The sequence below is a fragment of the Ptychodera flava genome, chromosome 1, assembly GCF_041260155.1.
Source record: "Ptychodera flava strain L36383 chromosome 1, AS_Pfla_20210202, whole genome shotgun sequence".
Taxonomy (NCBI): Eukaryota; Metazoa; Hemichordata; class Enteropneusta; family Ptychoderidae; genus Ptychodera; species Ptychodera flava.
In genome coordinates, this window is record NC_091928.1 from 15149526 (window position 1) to 15170434 (window position 20909).

Below are 20909 nucleotides of genomic sequence, written 5' to 3' on the forward strand. Positions count from 1 at the left end.
TAATTTTTCTCAAAAAGTGTCTGTAATGCTGCTCATTTATTGGCAAATTTTACAAATTGAAATGTAAATCATAGGCTTACATTGCATTTTGATTTTTCAAAATCGTCAAAAATATACGATCTCGATCACAAGCTTACTCTGTTTAATTAAGACAATGACAATCGAAATGCAGCTGACAGTCTTGAAAAAAATGCACCGTCCTTCCATTTGACCACAAAAGCTGAAAGGATAAACAAACAATAATATACTGAATAAACAAACATATACGGCCTGTCCTAGTTATAACCTTGCTTCATAACGATTTGAAAGTATATTGTTTTCCAAAAATGTTGGATATTTATGGCATGACACAGTTCACCTACTTCGTTTCTATCAAACCAGCTGCAGCTTCCAACATGGCTACTTCAAACGCAAAGGTCAAGAGGTCAGTGACTGCCTGGCAATTCAGTGACGTCACGCGTGCATCATATACGTTAATTTCGACTTCTGCTTGGCGTGGACCAAGTATGTATATCTTAAATAAAACTAGTAAACATTGCAAAAGTAGCTCGTTATTCTTTCGTTTATTAATTTTCGTCTGAAACTTCCCTACTACTGACAAACACTCGAAAATTTGATAAATTTATCCCCCGTTTTTTTATGGCGATGATTTTGTGAACTGCAATTCCCGTTTATAATTCTGTAGTTCCTTTTATCTGCCTGTTTTGTCATAGTTCATGGCTAATAAAGTAGTACTTTGCAAGGTTTTTAGGAAAAGTGCACGGGGATTTAAAATGGCGGAAGTAGTTTTAGCTTCAGACTATCTCGGCTGAACGATGACAAAAGTTCCCCCTTTAACTTGGTGACAGCATAAATTCATAAGAATATACGGGCAGACAGGATTGGTACACCAACGATATTACTTCAAGTCCCCTATAATTCGACGTAGGAAGAATGTATACTTTGGAGGATAAAAAACAAGAAATATTAAATCTACATGGGTATCTCGTTATTAGGTGAAATAAAAGGCCACTATGCACGCTGAAATATTGAAACTAAACTTGTTTCGTATGGTAGCACAGCGACTGAAATTCTGGTACTGGGATTTTCAGAACCAGCTTAGAGTCCTCAAGCACTCTGAATAACATACAAATAGATTTCCTGTACTGAATTTCGCTAAATTATTTGACTAGAAAACCAAAAGTCTGGAATAGCTAGGCACGATATCAACTGAATCTTCGAAGTGCGCTGGCCATATTATTGCAAAGAAGACATATTTAATCAGAGATATATTTCAGAAAAAATAAACAGACATTGATGCACTGGCACGTTAAATCGAAGATTATCCTTGGCACTTTGTTCTCTTTGATTTCATTTTAGCGATGAAACTTGAATACTATTGTCTGGGTCTAAAGCGCTGTGACATGTGTTTGGAAGTCAATATTGTACTAGTCTAGTTTCTCATTCAGTGTTAAAAGTCCAGCTACTGCATTCCGCTAATCCTTTGCTATGTATAAAACAGTTGCTCTGGCAACTTCATCCAACCCTTTTAGCGCTGTTGTCATGGCTACCTGCGGACCTTCACCCTGTCGTCGACACCTGTTGATGTTCGTCGACCACAAAGTTTTTTTTTGACAGGCGACCGATCTCTCACGTCCGACGGTTCACTGAACCACGCAATTTTTGCCGCCTTTCTGTTGCAGGTATTCAATCATATCCGCATGGTTATTCCTCAAGGCCAGGTCCATTGGCGTTTCGCGATTTTCGTCCGGCAGGTTGACCTTTGCGCCGACCCTGATCAAGATGCTTGAGACACTGACGTGTCCCTTCTCGGCCGCGTAGTGCAACGGCGTGCGGCCATACACATTGACGCGCGAGAAGTTGGCGCCTCGTTCGAGCAGAAACTGCACCACGTCGGCATGTCCGTTATCCGCCGAGACGTGCAGGGCGGTCGATTTGTAGCGTTGAGGGCGTCTATCTTCGCACCCTTCATCATCAGCATCTCCACCACTGGAAGTCTGCCGTTTGCGGCCGCGCGGTGGAGCGGCCTGTCCGTGTCATCGGCGTTGATGAAGGCCCCTTTGTGGATGAGTAACTCAACGACGGCAAGGTGACCTTCCTCTGCCGCGACGTGGATTGGCCGATGAAGCCAACCGTCAACTTCGGATTCCCTATTCACGTCGGCGCCGTTTTGGATGAGGCTCTCGACCATCAAAGTGTTGCCGTTGGAAGCGGCGAGATGCAGCGGTGTAATTATTCCTTCTTCCAACGGGTTTACCTCAGCGCCGCTCTTAATCAGGATCTCGACGACTGGGATGTGGCCGCCTGAGACAGCAGCGTGTATTGGAGTTATCTTGCAACCTTGCTCGTCCTCCTCACCGACAGCATTCACGTTTGCGCCATTGCGGATCAAGTAGTCGCAGGTTTGAAGGTGGCCGTTTGCGGCGGCCATAAGCAAAGGTGTATCTTTGAATTTATTCTCAGCATCGACCGAGGCACCTCTGTCGACTAACAACTTCACGATGTGCAAGTGCCCTCTTTCGGCAGCAAAGTGCATCGGCGCCCAGTCCTCCTTATCGGGAGCTTCGACGTCAGCTCCTGCGCGGATCAGCATCCTAGCGACATCCTGGTGACCCTTATCAGCGGCGAGATGAAGAGCTGTAGCGAGTATGTGTTGGAGGCGTTGACCTCGCTCCGCTCTTGAGAAGGACTTCAGCGACAAGTGAATGGCCTTTCTCCGCAGCATAATGCAGAGGTGTGCGATTGTACTGGTTCATAGCATCAACGTTGGCACCTTCCTCTACCAGATTGCGCCACACCTGAATGGCCCTGATCGGAGGCGTGATGCAGAGGAGTTGCATCGTAGCTGTCTGTCGCATCCACCGCAGCGCCCTCCTGGATCAGCATTTTCCGCCACCAGTGTGTGGCCCTTCCCGGCGGAATAGTGGAGAGGCGTGTTGCGTTTGTCCGTTGCCGCGTTGACGAGTGCGCCGTTCTGCAGGAGAACTTCAACGGTGTCAAGTTTGCCGGCCGAACAAGCCATCAACAGCGGCGTCGCACGGTGCTCACCGGACGCATCTATTTGAGCACCGCGTCTGGCCAGAACCCTGACCACTCCCGTGTGACCGTGGATCGAGGCGAGATGCAGCGGCGTCGATTCGTCCCTGTTCCGCACACTTGGGACGGCATTGTGTTGAAGCAGCATGTCCGTCACGGAGGCGTGTCCGTTGCCGGAGGCGAAGTGCAGCGGCGTGTTGCCGAACTCGCCGATAATGTTGACATCACAACCTTTCCTCAGCAAGAACTCGACAACCGATAAATGGCCCTTCTCCGCCGCCAAATGAATCGCCGTGTTCCCGTTCTGGTTCCGTCGATTTATCTGCGCGCCTCGGTGCATCAGAATCGCCACAATCCGCAGGTGCCCGTTGTACGCAGCTCGATGCAAGGGTGTAATCTTATGCTTGTTTCTCGCATCCACCCAGGCGCCTTTTTGCAGCAACAGTTCTGAAATATTCGGACTGCCGTAGTATGCTGCCCTGTGCAGTGGCGTCTCCAAGTCCTCATTCAAGACATTCACATCATGAAAACCTTCCTTAGATATCAGATACACTGCCACATCGTAGTGTCCCCAGCTAGCCGCTCGATGGAGAACCGTTTCTCCACGTGTAGTCCTTGCATTCACGTTCGCGCCTGCTTTCACAAGCTTCTTGACACAGTCTAATTTCCCGGCGCTGCAGGCCATATGAAGCGGCGTGTTGTCATATTTACTCACAACATTCACGTGGTAGCCGGACTTCATAAGCTTCCCCATGGCTTTCACGTCTCCAGCCCTTGCTGCGCGATGCAGCGGAGTCAAATACCTCTCCGACTCGGCCACTTCCTTGATGACGCTGACAACGTCGGAGTGGTTCATCTTCTCGGCGATATCGATGGCCGTCATCCCGTAGAAATCATTGGTGGCGTCGCTCACTCGTTCGTCCTTAATCTTGTTGATATCGGCATACACATAGAGAGCGGCGATGAATTGTGGTCTGTTGAAGTAGGCAGCATGGTGAAGCAGGGTGAAGCCATCTCTCTTCACACAGAGATCCGACATTTTTGCCAATTCCAAGGCCGTGAACTGGTCTGCGTTCTTGATAGCCTCGTAGAGCCGCAGCTCTAGGGCCTGGTTGACGTTCATGGTGGATTCCGGTCTACAAATACAAAACAGAAAAAAATTAGCAAGAAATATAAGACAAGTTTCGACATTGAGCCATTAAGTAGTGGTAGATGCGCCTCGAAAGTGAAGACTTAAACTTTTGATCAAATTTTCCGTAGGAAAGAAATGTTTCAACCATTCTCTTTTAAAATCAAGAGTAAAATTTGGGGGTCACCGCTCAAATTTTGGTACTAGAGAAACAAATAACCCAAGATTTAACGATACTTAAAATTCAAAATGACTGCTACCCCTGTTTTAACTCTATGGAGAAAAATTAAAATTTCGAATTTCGAAAAACTAAGCAGACCAAAAGCTTTCTTACACCAAGAGTTTTAAAATGCACCCCCACAAGTGGCATATCAGAAGAGAATTGTAAAAGTTTGAGAGTCCGAATATCTGTCCCCGAGGCGCGTACATGTACATTGTGCAGTTGTTTGCTTTTTGTCAGAAACATTCAATCTGCAGTTTGCAGTGTTTGCGGCAATATATTTTGCTATTTAAAAATAAAGTTGTATTGCTGTGACATTTTCCCGTCTAGAGAGGACAGTGATCCAAAATAACGAGTACTTCCTTATCGTGGACTTTGGTTCTGAAACCAACTGCCTCTGGGGTCATGACCTTAGTTTATATTTAGTTTATGGCCGCCGTATTGAAGCAATAAAGACACAGGTATGCTGTGTGAGCAAGCTTGGGGAACGTTACCGACTTGTTACTCTATACGAAATGTTATTTTAAAACAGTAGAGAGTCGTCCCTTGGCAATAACAAATTAATCACGATTACTTGTAAAAATCGTGCACGAAAAACAGCCAAGCAGAGGAAAGACCCGTTTTGTCTTCAGCAGTTCGCTTATCAAACTAATGACTTGTCGGCTATCACTGTCAATACGTGGCTATTTGAACAACGATACAGGCCTATGTGTCATTTTTTTCAGCGGAAATGAGGAACATCTTACAGCATGTTGTCTTAAAACAAGTTTTTTTTTAGTCGAAGTAGACTTTGAACTTGTGGAGCCATGCATGACTAGTTAACCGTGCCATAGTTCTATCTTTAAAATCCGAACTGGTTCCGTCATGTGTAAAGGTAGAGACGACGGTCAGAAAAGTATCAGATCCCCTAATTTACCTTTTCACTCGATCGATGCAATAAATGTTGAAAACGCGTTGAAAATACGGAGACGCGACCTCGATTGGCCGACGCGATTGCCAGGTTTCAACTCGTCTCTGGAGTTATTAATAATCCAGAGTAAAGCAGGTGTGGTACGCGAGTCGTGCAATACTAAATATATGAGAATAGTGTGGGCGTAAAATATTCCTGACAGGAAGTTGCAAAAATTTGTCGTTCATAACAACTCACAGAAACCGAACACCTGCTATGTTGAAATTATGAAGGAATTGAGTTGTCTACCTGACTGTCTTTGCACAATTATTGATAGTTTGCAAAATTATAATGCAATTCTGCGAACCACACTACACACATGCGCGCTGTGCACGTTTTGCTTGTAAGTTACTTTGTCCCAACATTCCTCATTTGTACAGGATATGGTTGAGTCGATCAAAAAAATTATACTATTTACATAATCGCCGAGTGTTTGTTAATAGTGGGTGGATGACAGACTCGGAGAAATATTCGTCCATGATACGCAAATCAAACACGGGTCATGGTTTTATGAATAATTGCGGTGATCTCATGTCTTTTAACCCAGAAAAAGGAAAGCGAAAAACGACGATTTTTCGTAAAAAGTATGCATTCACTCCCTTGTCTAATAAAATTCACCAAATCTGGCAAATTTTTGCACATTTTGATTCTAACGACCCCCCCTCCAAGCGTAATTGTCCACCCATTACATGCTCTGCAGATGCCAGATTATTATTGATGAATTACAAATACAACTTTGATTTATTGTCATTAGGATTAGTAACAACAAAGGCTTTGCTGTTGTAGAGATCAACAATGGATGACAGACAGGAGATGTTTGAAATGAACGGCCCACGGGAACAAAGGTATTTGGAAATTTTTTTAAAAATTGTGAAAAAAATTGAAGTGTTGGTATTCAAGAAGCGCGACAAGTGTTGCATGCTCTCGCTCCATATGTGAGATTACAAGAACTATATATTGAATAATGTCGGTTGTAACCTCGAGTAATAAACTAGGTTTTCAAGAAATGTAGCATTGGGTGACTTGTTTCAAATGCATGCATTCATTCAAACGATCGGTAAGGTCCATGTTTATGCATCTTGTTAAATACCACTCCCGTCTCGTCTATCACAGTGCACAGTTACAGATCCAGCCTGACAAAATTGCTGGGTCCTCTTTGTTAAAATTGAGAAATTACATTGAATCCCTCGACTGAGTTTTTGATCAAAATGTTCTCACCAAGGCTCTCGGTTTCCTATACCGCGTCTCGATGTAATACGACGAGATTGCTCGAACCGTTGAACTAATTTGAATCGTCTAAAAGCCCCGTGATTCGGTTGTGTTTAAAATAACTCCACTTTTAACCGTTATTTTCCCTAACGTAAATACCATAATTGTGAATGTTGCACGACTCCGATATTACACCAAAATGTCGTACAGTTAGGGGCTTTTAGATGGTAAACTTGCGTTGACTTGACATGAAGATACACTGAACAAGAACTACTCCTAACAACACAACATTTACTGCCATAGAAGCGCGTCCATGAGACACAGCGGGCCTGACCCCAGCTTGCGTGTCTCGCCCAGTTTACCAACTTTGCTTCCACGTATCGGCTCGTCGAGTCAAACTATCTTCCATATACATACGATATTTTGTCTAAAACTACAAATGTGATCAACCAGAAAATGTTCCAATTTCACTTCGCATAAGCTCACTTACCTGTAAGTATCGTAGGTAGGCATTTTGGGGTTCGTTTGAAAATCTCACAAAGACAGTCTGTGGAGCGTGTTCGTTTTATGCCACTCAAAATCCTGTTGATTTGCGTTTTGGGAAATTATTTACCAGTGTGTAAACATCATGAATAGGGGTCATGGACGCTGAGGTGACACTACAAACTATGTGACGCGTCGCTGAATTTTTAGCCGTTCCAGAAAAGCCACAGAAAACAACCAATAGCTTGATATCATTTTGAGTTACTTCTAAGGCTGCGATGATGACGCAAGTGTCCAAGAATTGCATGGTTTGAGAGGCTTAATAATTTCACATCAATTGACAAGTGTTGCATGTTGGGAAATTCGTACTGTACGAGACCATGGTACCAGACAGCGCCTTGCGATGACGTCATTTTTACAGGCGCCCTCTCAAAATAGTAGTCTCACCTGAAAGTCGTTTAACTTTGTCGAGACTGCCGCATACGTCCACTTTGCTTTATATGGTCACCGAAGCTGCGCGAACGACGCGCGTCGGTATCATGGCAACCCCTCGAGTTCGCTATGGTTTAATACGATTATTCCGCGCACTTAACCGCGTTATTGGGTACGCTGTAAATGAGAAAATTCCATCAATCGATCAAACTTTCACTGAAAGGCCTTAATGTGAAGCAAAAGAGGCTAAGAACCAAGATGACTGCAAATCTTGGAAGTGATGTCAAGCAGAATATAACCTACATAACTATGAGTATACTCTTACAATAAAGACAAAACAAATTAAACAAATTTATGCGAAGTGTCTAAGTTCTATTAGTCTGTGTTCAGAACGGTTTTATATTCATCGGTGACTACTACCGGCAGTCACGTGACTGAATTTCTGGAAATTCTGCGCTCTTTTTCTCGACCTTTCGATCCGACGTGAATTTGCTTTCAGGACACAAGATATAGAATAGTATAGAATTCCTTTCCACGATTAGAATTACCGGCAGTCAGACAAGAAGATGACGTTAATATGTGTCGCCGAAAGATCGATCGGTCTATCACGGTCTTTGAGATACGACGCGTCCATGGCACGGAAACTGAATTCGCGTTACAGCGATTACCATTGACGTATTCGGCAAGACAGACGCACAAATGAAAGTGGTATTTAAGTCGGCACGCTGTCAGACACACCTGATCCTATTGAAGTCAAACACCATCTCAAGTGGACACTTCATCCTTGATAACGCGTCACCATGGTCATAGCTGTTATTTACCCGTCATATCGCCAGCATATTGCCTTGTGTGTGAAATTTAAACGAAGGAAATAATTTTGCAGACTGTTAAATCAAACATGTCTCTGTGCGACATTATTTCGTCTTAAAGACTGTGGCTGAGTATTATAAGACGCCTCTGTATGTACATATGCATATGTCGGTCTATACACGCCTTAAACATGTATATGTGTTAATTATATGTTTGTGCCTGCATTGTTGACGTCATGAAAAGTGCTGTTTACGCCCACCCATAATACGAAAGACGACTCAACAATAATTCTAGGCAGATCGACCAAACTGTGGGATTACAACCGACAGTGCAACACAGGGACCCTTTGAGGTTACATAAAAGCCGATTTCAACATATCATTTATTTAACAGTGCATTTTTCTAAGAATCGGTCGCAAAGCTCCTTAGACTTAAAAGGTTTACGAATCCTCTCCAAGGGGGGAATGAGCACAAACTGTTTCGAATGGACTAGCCGTGGGTATAACGCTGAGTATATACTAGGTTGGTCTGAGATTTCACAAACAGCGATAAAATTAATGCTCCACTTCACTGTTATAATTACGGCGCGACACAGAAATTCCCTTCAACTTTCCGACATACGGTACCCAGTTTATCATCTTCGATGGTATGCTGCGAATGTTCACTAAAGAGTGCCTCTGTACACAAAACGGCGGGGTGGCGGTGGATTGCAAAATAATGGACGGGTTCATGTACCTATTCACGGCTCGTGACATTGCTTTGGCGAGGCGAGGGCAAGCGTGTTTCTGAGGGCACACTGTTTATAACCTGTTGAAATAATTTAGAAGGATACGGCACATGAATAGAGGAATTCAGTCTTTATTGAGGGTGACTAGAGTTTTGTGACCTTGGGGTCACTAAAATACTGCACTCCAGTGACACTAAACTGCTCAAAATACTATTGACTCTAAACACACCGGCATTGTCGGATTGTTGTCAGAAAAAACGAGCGGCGTGTAAATCTCTCGAGATGTTACGCGTTATATAAATTGATTTAAACTTCGACAAGACAAAGCCAGCGATGGCCGGGGTGGTATACCACGCGTAACTGGCAGAATTGGGAACTATTTGGACCGTGGCCAGTAAGCTCGAGCACCGTTTGACTCCCGTACCACAGTCCGCTCTGATAATACGGCATGTGTAACCGCCATCATTATTTGCCCCTATGCTGTTCCGTGGACTTTGACCCTAACAGTTCAGTTCCTACACCGAACTACCACAGTCAGAGTCAGTCGACAGTCCACTGTACGCCAACACTACAGTCGGTCATCAATGGACCCACTCAGTCACGAGAACCTTGCCTTAAAATTCGAAACAACCAACCTGTGACTTTTCAGAAGTTTCCCGGCTGTACTGAGAACTGCCAAAAGGTAGATAAAACCATGTCTCCGCTGCGAACCCCAAAAAATTACTGGCGCGTATACTCAATGTCCTCAGAGGCGTATTAATCCAGCAGGCTGTATCATCTGAATCTGCGCATGCGCTCTGCCTCAGAGCCAGAGATAAAGAGTGATAAGTCTGCAGTTTTGTTTGCATTGGAAGTTACGATGTCTATTTGTTCTCGACCCACCTTAAATTCAACATGGAAGTGGCAAGTTTGTTTGATGTTGCGACCATTTCTTGTAAATGCTCTGCTATATGGCCATGTAAAGAAAATTCTTTGTTTGTCGTCCTTGAATTTTTGGAAAACCCACCAGCCAGCCAGCCAGCAAAAAAAAACCAAACAAAGACAGAAAAAAACACAACATAGATCAATCGCATAAACTTTGACTTTCCATTGGTCACAAGTATAAAAACTCAATATTACATTTACAATGCAGTGTTTCTTGTGCTCTTCATTAAGCACGTTGAAAGCAATGCTCGGAAACATAAGTTATACTTGTATCAGTACGACAAGCATACTTTTAGTTAGGTGACTGTGTCTAATCAAAAATTCCATAAACAATGGCAGTAAACCCTATACAGTGTCGACTGGATTCCAATCGCCTGGCTTTTCTTAGCAGCTGAGTTACTGGTTGGACAAGGCGTTCACTCCACGATCTACGCAACAGCGTAGATCCTTCAATTTATTGTGTTTTGATACCTACTATGCCCAAGACTTGGAGCAAGTCTACATACAGTGTGATAGTAATCAACTGGTTGTGTTACGAATATAGTTTGTCTCTGACGTAGGTTTAGGCCTATGTACTAGGTGGTCATAGGCACCAGCAAAGTTACTTTAAAGTTATTAAAATAACAAGATCTCAATGGTTGTATATTTGCGACAAATGAAAAAAAAAGATGCTAATTACGTACTACGAGGATGTTTACGAAATTTGGACGAAAACAAGAATATATTTGAATTATATATGAAAGTAGTCAACACTTACTGAAGGAACGTAAAAGCTTCCCGTAATGGTTTTGCGACGTTTCACAGTGACATTTGAATATTAATTGTGACATGTAAAATGAAGATCGAGACATGTATTGATGTTTACGATTGGACGTATAATTTTACCTTTAGGTCCTAATTCATATCTCACGAATGATCAAAGCCACGCCTCAAAAATAATGTTTAAAATCCTATTCTAAAAAAAGGAATACAAAGGACAAGAGAGAAAAATACAACAGACAGGGCAGGAGGACACAACGACCAACGAGAAGTCCAAGGCATTTAAACAAAGCGTATCTTGGGCGATGACACCCATCAAGCTTGTCTACCAAGAAATAAAGTCTATGTAGTACCAACGAACTCTGAACATCTCGTGTATGCAATTGAAGATTACCAGTACCTCTCAAGAAGCCAAGACGAGCCCATGAGTAAAAGCAGGCCGAGAAGATATAACGAGTTTAACAACACGAGAAAAACGAACAGTAATAGTTGTTTTGACAACCTGTGCACTATGAATTTCAAAATGTTGGGGTAGAACAAAAAAGGCTCTTTCAAAACCTGAAAAATTCAAATATTAAATTGCAAAAGTTGCTGAGTATAACAAGTATGTAGTTGTCACTCAGAAAACAAACGCTAAACATCTTGGTAAAAATTGAAACTACTGTCTCTTTCATACAATTAGAATTTTTGTAGTAAGAAGAGTGGGTAGCGAGCAAATCATTACAGCCTTGAGTGCAAGTCATGTGTCAAATAATGCAAGTCCCGAGCACAGTTTCTGTTGAGTTAAATGCTCCATTAGCTTTAACTTTTGGCTATTTATTCTGAATTTTGTGTATCGACTCTTTTTTAGCCTACTTCAAGTAGCGCTGATCGCGATGCCATATTTGTTACTAAATATAGCTGCACGTCATAGGATACCGCTGCCTGAAATTCGGATAAATTTTTGCATGCGCGGTCGTTGTTGCAGCTCAGTTGTAGTCTGAGCCATAAATTCATAGGAATTAGTGTGAGTTTTTGTATTCATTATAACACTAGCAGGTTTTGATATCATCGTTATTGCTGCATATTGATGACATAATATTGACGTATGAGACAGCGCTATCGCATAGATTAATAAAATGCTAAATATTCTGCTTGTCAAGACATGCAATGGCATATTTTTGAAAACTGAATTCTAATCCGTACTTATAAAATGACCATATCGTTTTGTAGCAGAAAAAATGTTCAAAGTGAGAGCAACTTCAACTGCGTACGAACTATTTGGAGCATTCAACAGCGAAAATTTCACGGTACCTGCTTGCCCCGGTGCAGATCCAACATCGTGATCAATCACGGATCGCGGTAAAGCTGATGGAAATTTAGTTCTGTTCCTTATTTGAAGCCAAACCAGTCAAGAATTGTTTCGATCCGTCTTTTATGGAGATTGTTACGTGCAGAGGAAAACGAACAAAAGGGTGAACTCAGCAGTTAACGTTTAAACAAAAATTTACTACGAAATAAAACTAATTGCTAAGTCAGGGATAGAGTACAAGCTTTAAAAGTGTACAGACTACTTATCTCAGCTGGGACGGCAAAGCTCCAGTCTCAGAGTTGTAACAGTCAGTTGGATGAATGAACAGTCCTTTGGCTTGCAGGCTTGAAGCTGCACAAAGTCCACAGTATAAATCCAGCGTTGGCAGTGAAGGTCTTGAAAAGTCTGAGAATGACTACGGCTGGAGTTTAGTAACACACAAGAGACACGATCCCAAAAGTCTGACTGGAAGCTGTGCACGTCCCTTTTATAAAGGCATGTAAGAACAATCTAGAACTTTTATTGACATGCTAATTACTGTTCTAAAATTATCTCCCTTACACAACTAATCAACTTTCCAGAACATTCCAAACATGACTAATTGAATTCAAGGTTGTGAGGTCATCAAGGCAGTGACCTTGGAATGTTCTAGACTAATTGAACTCAGGTCATGATGAGTGTGGGGGAAATGACCTACATAACAAGATCAAAACAATTTTACACCCATCCACCGACATGAAAACTTTGATGGAGTAAATCAACTTTTGAAACGGTCGATCGATCGTAGGGTACACTAGTCCGCTACAACAGGAGGTGCACATTACCTACGTACAGCGGCTGACGTACCCTTTTACGATAGGTAGTTTGGAAGTACGAAAATCCGACAAGCCATTGATGATTTGATGTGCTCGAAAACCCTATATTTAGAAGTTCTTGGAAGTTCCAACTGCAAACATCGGAACAATTTCAAAACAAAATCATTATCATCCATTATGCGCATGACTCGATAGCGTAACAGTATGGTAAGTGCGAATTTGTGAAGGCTATTCGAAATAGAGAGAAACTGAACTAATTTGGGATAATTGGATGGTGAAGTAGTCTCTGCTTGATCTTCAAATGTAAGCTCATCTGCTTTTCTTTTTAAGTTTCACAATTGTTTTTATGAGTAATTTGTAATATTGTAACAATCAGCTATACAGCACCTAACACTTTTGAGAAATTTTAAAAATATGAAAATCCAATTATCCCAAATTAGTTCCAATCGTGTTCTTTTCCTAGAATGCACCTCAGTGACAGATGTTCAGACTCTCAAACTTTTACAATTCTTTCAGTGATCTACCACTTGTGGGGGCTCATTTTAAAGCTCTTGGAGTAAAAAAAAAACAAAAAAGAATTTACCGTCTTAGTCTTTCGAACTTTTGAAAATTTTATTTATCGTCATAGAGTTAACAAAGGTATGGTGGCCATTTTGAATTTCAAATATGTATATTTATGTAATTTGTTTCTCTAGTACAAACTTTGACCCCCGAGTTTTATTCTTGGTTTGGTAAGAGAATGTTGAATGTTTCGTCTCGGAAAGTTGAGACAAAGTTTAAGTCTTTCACTTTCGAGGCGCATACTACCTTAATAATTAGCATCATTTGTCGTACCCTTGTTTGAATTATCTGCCGACCCTATATCAGTGTTTCTAAAATCATCTCAATTAGGTTCCCGAGTAGTTTGCAGCCTCACGTACATGCAACCGTTTAGATTGGGCATAGCTCATTATCTAGCTGATTTTAACATGTTTGGTCGATGAAATTCCGACGATGTACGCAGCAAAGTGTTGGAGCGTGAAAAAACTGAAACTTCGAAGCAGGCTACTGGCGAATTTCCACAGGGAGCAAATTGAGAGCTGCAACCTTCATGTGGTGTCACAGAATTATTATGTTCCATTGTACTAAATGTGTCGTTCATTGTCCCGTGGAATTTGGTGTGAGAAATTCGTATCATTGTCGACGAGGATTTCAAAGTGGTTAGCTCATTTGTCAACTTGATCGCAGAACAGTCGAGTTAAGATGATACTGGATGTCTTAACATTAAGGAGTAATAAATAACCTTCACGGGAAGGAAGTTGGAGAGCGCAATCAAGTTCAATATTAGCCTCTGAGATCATGCAATATGTCTAGCAAGCTGTATTGCAGACTAGTGATTCCGGCTATGGGTCAGGATCACAGCTGTAAAATCATTGGTCTCGGTACAGGATTTGGAAGGGGAGGGGGGGGCCTAAGGGGAATTGGAAGATGCAACTCAACACGTAGGATGGGCAGTTACAGCTGTGGATGCGGTGATGCAGTTCTCAGGCTAGTGCGGTGACTATAACTCACCGTTCCTCCGTGGTGGAGGGACTGTGGTCTAAAGATAGCATTCGTTGAATTATATCTGGTCGATCATGTGGCGGACACAGTTACTGGTGAGTGTTAAAGCTATTAGACATAAAAGACGTAAACACCTTTTCAGAGATCCAATATCATCTCAATTATGTCGCAAGCCAGTCAACTACTGCGCAGGCGCAGTTTCATGCACCGTGATACTTACAGGTTACATGTGTATGTTCAACCTACGTCACATGCACAAACTTTGATCAAACTGCAATAGACTTTACAAACTTAAAAGAACAAAGAGACGTGTAATCGTAATTTGCGGCTTGGTGGGGATATTTTATTGAGTTCCAAAGACAGCAAACTCGACAAACATTTAAAATTAGTGTAAGTTGAAGACATAACCTCAAAATATTCATTCCCGACTCTATTGAATTGAGAGGAGACTTGATATGATATAGATGAAACACCACGCATATACACATCTTTGTGTTCATAACAATAAGATATAAATGAATAACTGTGGATAAATACATTGCCCGTTTTACATAATGGCGTGGTGACAATATGTTGAGTTGTGAATAAATTGGCATGATAAATATTGTAATCAGATCGTAGGAATCGATATTTTCACTGCGATCGTTTAAAAACACATTAACATCCATTGATTTTATCCCGAGTTCCGTTTAGGCACGCAGAGTTAAAAAAACTCCTCGGAATCGTGGCGTCTCTCCTGTTGATTTCAATTTGTTTCGACAAGGTCGCATCGTCGCCAGCAAAAAATACCTCTCCGTAAAAATTGTCTTTGTGTTCAAACAGTGGCCTCGTTCTTGTGTCATACATATCCAATCTCTTATTAGAAATGATATCAAGTTTTTATTTAGTTTTGTTTCTATACCATAGTATGCACCTGTAGTGATTAAGCACAGATATAAAATAATTGCAGAAATTTTAAACTTCATTAAAATTAGAGTAGTAAACAGATCGCTCCTCTGCTCTGTAAACTTTCCAAATCCGAGGAGAAATTTTCTTGGGCCACAGTATATCAAAATATACGAAAATGTACATGAAAGTATATGAAAATGTGGTAGTCACATAGATATATCGTAAACATTCTCGCAAATACAATGAAAGAAAACGAAAAGGCCGAATTGTTGTATAAAATACAATGCGGGCAGCAACTTACACAGTGGCAAGGAGTCTATATCATCCCCGCCTTACACTTATTAAAAATAACGTCAAGAGATTTAAAGCGCTGTACTCTGAAAACAAATTTTGCACCGAATTCCGTTCAGATGTGACTCAAGCAAAGAAAGATATAGGAAACATTGTTGTATTACAAAGTTTTAAATGTCATAAAACTTACGTTTAACTCAACTTTCCGTTTATCAAGTGTACTCGGCATTCAATTGATAGCCACCGTGTCGACAGAGGCTCATGTCTGCACTTGCAGTTTATAACGCCAGCACAGCTGATAGCGATACTTTCGATTATAATCGATGCCTCGGATACCACATACGAGAATTATCAGCAGCTTAGGTATAATACCGGCAGTTAGGTGGGAGTATGATGTCAAATAGATAAAATTGAAAAGTGTACAAGCGACCTCGACGACATATCCTAAATTCAGGTTATACATTTGACGTAAACCACTTCCAATATAGCAACACTAAACCAGTATATCTATATTTCTTCTGTAAACATTTAATTGTAAATATTTTCAAATAGGTAGATTTATTAACATATCTTCTCATGGCAGTATTCTTATTGGCATATGCAAATTTAAACGTTTTCCTCCCGAACCGCGTAGCTTTTTATTGTTACACACTTTTTCGTTTTAAAAAAAGTGTGTCGGCTTTTGTGTTTTTAGATGCATTGCTGTTAAACTTACGTATCTGGAAAAGTCACTGAAATAACAAACCGTATTTACAAGTGTTCCCGCTACTAAGTCTTGCAGCAAAATGTGTAAATATAACGAGTCTCGACCAGAAACTACTTCCGTACTCATTTTCTAATTGGTCTATCGTCAAAGGTAGTTTACGAAACAAGTACTTCGGTTGGTCAATTTTCCAATGATGCATTAGGTCCACTTTTATACTGACATTCCTATTGGATGGTACACATACATGAAGATGACTGCTTCATAGCATTGTAGATGACAGTCGCTGTTGAGTGGTGATTGTTCTTTAATGCTAATTGGATAGGTAAGTCCCCTTCCCGATCCTTCACGTCCGTGTCCACAGCGTAGTCCAATAGAATCCCAGCAACCAAGAGATGGCCTTTCTCTGCGGCGTAATGGAGCGCGTTGCGTTTGTGAGAGTCCTTTGCATTCACATCTGCACCGTGCTTCACAAGTTTCCTGACTATGCCCACATGACCAGCTTTGGCTACCATGATCAGGGCTGTGATATTGGCGTTGTTACATTGTCCACACGCAGCCGCCGTGACTTAGCAGCGTTTCTACGACTGGTGGGTGGACTCTCATGGCTGCAAAGTGTAAATGCGAGTTGCTGTAAGCGGTGAGTGACTTAACATCCGCTCCTCTCTGCAACAGAACATCAGCTGTATCTTTGTGACCATTGTACGATGTGTAGTGAAGTGGAGTCCAAGTTTCCATGTCTTTTGCGTCGACATTTGCGCCGCCAGCGATGAGTGTATCTGCTATCTTTGTTCTTCCGTACTTTGCTGCGTAGTGAAGCGGCGTAAGATGGTCTTCATCACGAGCATTTATGTCGGCACCCCATACGATGAGAAGTTTGATAGCTTCATTGTTTCCCTCGCCAGCAGCAACATGAAGAGACGTGCTCAGAAAATTGTCAACTGCATCAACCGGTGCGCCCTCAAGAAGTAAGAACTCGATGACTCCGACGCTCCCCTTCATGCTCCCGCAATGCAATGGCGTCTTCCCGTGGCAGTCGATGTCACAGACTTCAGCTCCTCTCCTCAGGAGCAGTTTGACCATGGGGAGATGTCCCTCGTTGGCGGCGTAGTGAAGTGGTGTCCAGTTCTCTTGGTCTTTTGAGTTTACGTCTGAACCGCTCGAAATCAGCTGTTCAACAATCTGCAGGTATCCGTGAGCGGCTGCAATGTGTAGTGGCGTTGTCGCACATGTTCCGCCATTCACATTAGCTCCTCTTTTGATCAGCAGTTCCAACGTGCGTTGCTGTTCTTTCGCGGCGGCCCAGTGCAGGGGTGTCCAATTGTACGCATCGGTTTTGGCAGTCTCGGCTCCACTCTGCACCAGCTTTTCCACCACAGTCACGTGTCCTTGTTTGCAGCGCAGTGTAGAGGAGTGTTCTTTCTTTCCGTCACGGCTTGCACGCTCGCCCCGACGACAGCAACAGGTCGACGACGTCGACGTGCCCGTTCACAGAGGCATAGTGCAATGGTGTTCTACTGCGATTGTCTACAGCGTCCACGGTTGCGCCGTGATCAAGGAGAGTTTCAACAACTTTGATGTGTCCAGACTCAGCTGCGTAGTGTAAAGGTGTCTTACCCAAGTCATCTCTCGCATCAACATCAGCTGCCCTGTCGATCAGGTGCAACATTACAGACATACTGTCATGTTTTGCGGCAAAGTGCAGCGGAGTCGGCGACGAGTGCGTTTCATCGCCGTCAATTTTCTGCACACTTTCTACTTGAACGAGCGCTTTGCCTCCCATCGTTGGGTACAGTTTCCTTGGTCTTGTTTTCGTTTTCTTTTTGTTTCACCCAGACTGTCAGCATCGGCCCCTTTTTCTGTCAACAGTTCCGCCATCTGAAGATCGTTCATCACGGCAGCAACATGTAAAGCTGAATGTCCGCACGCGTTGCGAGTCGCAGGGTTGGCGCCACCGTCCAACAAAGCTTCGGCAACTTTGTGGTTTCCGTTTTCAACTGCGACGTGTAAAGCAGTGTTTTGGAGTCCCTTCGTCTCCGCTCTGACGGGCGCTCCGCTCTGCATCAACAATTCAACAAGTTGTAAATGACCATATTTGGCAGCATAGTGCAAAGGAGTCCACTGATCCGTGTCACGTGACCCGACATTGGCTCCGTGATTCAACAGCAATTTTGCCATTTTCATATTTCCCATACATGAAGCGATATGCAAGGGAGTGTAACCGCAGTCGTCTGCGCAATCTGCGAAGGCGCCATTTTGAAGCAAAATTCCACCATATCTACATATCGTGGTAGGTAGCCTTGTGTAGTGCGTTTTCTTCATGATAGTTTAGTTCATCGACGTCAACCGATCATATCTTTTTGAAATAAGAAATTCTGCAATGTCTTTGTGTCCAAGTTGCGACGCTCGATGCAGCAGGGTATCCGACTGTTGATTTCTAGTTTTCAAATTCCCGCCAAAACTGGCGAGGATTTCGACGATGTCAAGTCGACCGACCGTGACGGCGCAGTATAACGGGGTTATCTGCATTTTTGCCCGTCCATTCACCGCTGCACCGTCTTTGCACAGATTTGTCACCATGTAAGGAAGTCCTGCCCTGGCAGCCTTGTGCAAGTCACTCAGGCTTTGTTCCACCTCCATGTACTCGTCAATGGCGTCGACTACCTGTTGATTCTGCAGCGCTTTGGCGATTTGCATGGCCGTGTGTCCATGGAAACGACTCGATGGATTACTAACTGGTATGTCCATCATTCTGGCGAAGTCTATGAAATAGAAGAGTGGGGGAATCAGAGCCGACATATTGTGAATGGCAGCTTGGTGCAACACTGTGAAACCATCGATTCTATGTGACAGATTGACTTTGTGTGTCAACTTACGAGCTTCGTGCACATCACCAGACGCTATCGCTGAAAACAGTTGCCTTTCAACACTGTGCAGTAATGGTGGTTCGTCTTTCATAGACGTGTCACTGGGGGCAGTGTTTTCCGTTGCCATGTTTTTCAGTGATGCAATATCTTCACTAACAATGTGTAGAAATTTGGACCAATCCTCGTCCTCCTCGGCGCTTCCTCCAATCTCATTTTTCTTCCGGGTGCTTTCACTTGGCTGGACAAAGTCCGTGCTCAGGCCATCACCGCTATCGATGTGATTTGAAAACTCGTCTGAACTGCTGTCACTGAGTGTCTCTGTCTGCCCGGTGTCTCTTTGAATTTCGAAATCGTCTTCAAACATCAAGGTCATCATATCGGTATGAGACAATGCAATGTCTCCGGCTTCTTTGAAAGACGATGCGTGGTGCAAGTCTCCGGTCGAAGCTGATATCCCATAATCCATTCCGGATAATTCTTCCAAGTGGCGAGAAATTATGTCACTGTTTGTTTCTGACAACTTTCTCACCGGAACATGTTTTGGTGTGGAGTACAGGAAGGTTTCGCCAAACACGTTGTTGTTGCCAGGGAAACCAGAATCTGATTGGTCAACCAGCCCATCATCTGGTTTGTCGTCTTTGAATTCGTGTTCCATATCTGTGTCGATCCCTTCGTCTGTACTCATGGTTGTATTGGATACTTTCCGTGTGTGATTTTGGTTTGGCGCGACGTACTTTGGGTTGCAACCGCTGAAAGTTGCAGAGGCAAGAGACAGAGGAGTGTCAGTACATCTAGAAATTGGCTTTACGTTTGTATGTACAGTACCTTCTGTTTGTTTATCAAGATTTATACCAAACTTTTCGTTTTTTTCGTGTATTTTCACCTGGTCCGTATTTTTTCCACCGCCCTGTTGCAGCTTTGCGTCACATCCGTCGACGACGTCGTCATACAGGAATAGTCTTTGCCGACTTGGGTTAAACGATCCGTCCGACAACTTCTCGCCAGAGGGCGCTTTGGATATGTCATAGCCCCTGAGCCACTGGAAACATGCGGTGTACGCATCACGTGACGTTCCCCTCAGAAACGGCGAAAACGGTGAACTTTGTCCATGTTTAGGTTTACTTTTACTCCGTCCTGGGCTGTCTGTGGAAAGAAAAATATAATGACCGTTAATTTTGTGTTCTTTGACTTACGGCGTACTTACGTTCGAACCAATATGTAATTGTTAGGTTACATAAGGCCAAAGTAGTGAAATTCTTTGTTTTGCGTCCCCGCCCGCTTAGGTTTTTCAGGTTTTCATGAAAAACACACACAGTGTATTTGAATAGGAAATTTTAGGACATACCCGCTTAGCTTTTCTTAACTAAAAAATTTGTTACAAATTTTTATTTGCTGCAATAAAATTACATTGTGTTAATTTTCTTGTGTGTGTTTTTCAGCCGCTTAGGCGCGTACCTTTTCCCATTTTGAGTGGACGCAAAACAAAGAATTTAATTACTTTGGCCTAAGCGATGATCGACAGTACTGAAGGGGGCGTTTGGGTAATCACAGCTCAGATATTCCCAGTTGGGTGAGCCATCATAGAATCGCTCTTTGACCCCTAAAACAATGAATATTATCAAAAATAATGAAAAAAACGACACGAAGCATGATTTGAAGCAATGGAAAACCACTTACTGCCCGTTCGTCATTGCCTAAATACAGGACAAAATCTGTAATAACGTTTGCGGTGTTATCGCTCGAAAATAAAAGTCAAAATTTGCGTCATGGCGCTGAAATACTGGAAGATGTTATAGTCCATGACGAAGCATCATGACACTGCAAGAGTTTGCATA

At 42.7% G+C, this 20909-nt stretch overlaps 3 protein-coding genes across 6 annotated transcripts in view; all 3 read right to left on the reverse strand.

Annotated features, from left to right (window-relative positions):
* LOC139131017 (ankyrin-3-like) lies at nucleotides 1–9787 on the reverse strand. 2 transcript variants are annotated; one of them, XM_070696928.1, is made up of 2 exons: nucleotides 9630–9787; nucleotides 1–4172 (listed from the first exon to the last, which is right to left on the reverse strand). In XM_070696928.1, the coding sequence occupies exon 2, from the start codon at nucleotides 4157–4159 to the stop codon at nucleotides 2780–2782; it is 1380 nt and encodes a 459-aa protein (XP_070553029.1). In that variant the 5' UTR covers nucleotides 4160–4172; nucleotides 9630–9787; the 3' UTR covers nucleotides 1–2779. The 2 variants fall into 2 exon arrangements, with proteins under 2 accessions (XP_070553029.1, XP_070553021.1); XM_070696920.1 differs by lacking the exon at nucleotides 9630–9787 and adding an exon at nucleotides 7034–7205.
* LOC139143051 (ankyrin-1-like) lies at nucleotides 1643–17990 on the reverse strand. Its single transcript, XM_070713228.1, has 3 exons — nucleotides 17641–17990; nucleotides 16752–17462; nucleotides 1643–2747 (listed from the first exon to the last, which is right to left on the reverse strand). Exons 1-3 carry the CDS (start codon nucleotides 17988–17990, stop codon nucleotides 1778–1780), a joined length of 2031 nt encoding a protein of 676 aa, XP_070569329.1. The 3' UTR covers nucleotides 1643–1777.
* LOC139131000 (uncharacterized) overlaps nucleotides 14644–20909 on the reverse strand; it is a 27761-nt gene continuing 21495 nt past the window's right edge. For all 3 annotated transcript variants that reach the window (XM_070696902.1, XM_070696892.1, XM_070696909.1), the window contains one exon: nucleotides 14644–20217. In XM_070696902.1, the coding sequence (XP_070553003.1) occupies nucleotides 18536–20217 (1682 nt within the window). In that variant the 3' untranslated portion in view covers nucleotides 14644–18535. The remainder of the gene's footprint in view (nucleotides 20218–20909) is intronic.

Coding starts and splice junctions, on each gene's coding strand:
- LOC139131017 (XM_070696920.1), bottom strand. CDS start 7,056: ATGCCTACCTACGATACTTACAG. Junction 4,173..7,033: donor CCTACCTACGATACTTACAG/GTAAGTGAGCTT, acceptor TTGTATTTGTAG/ACCGGAATCCACCATGAACG.
- LOC139143051 (XM_070713228.1), bottom strand. CDS start 17,990: ATGGGAGGCAAAGCGCTCGTTCAAGTAGAAAGTGTGCAGAAAATTGAC. Junction 17,463..17,640: donor TCGGGGCGAGCGTGCAAGCC/GTGACGGAAAGA, acceptor GCTGATCAAAAG/AGGAGCTAATGTGAATGGCG. Junction 2,748..16,751: donor GGCGGCTGCGTGTGGACAAT/GTAACAACGCCA, acceptor GCTATGAACCAG/TACAATCGCACACCTCTGCA.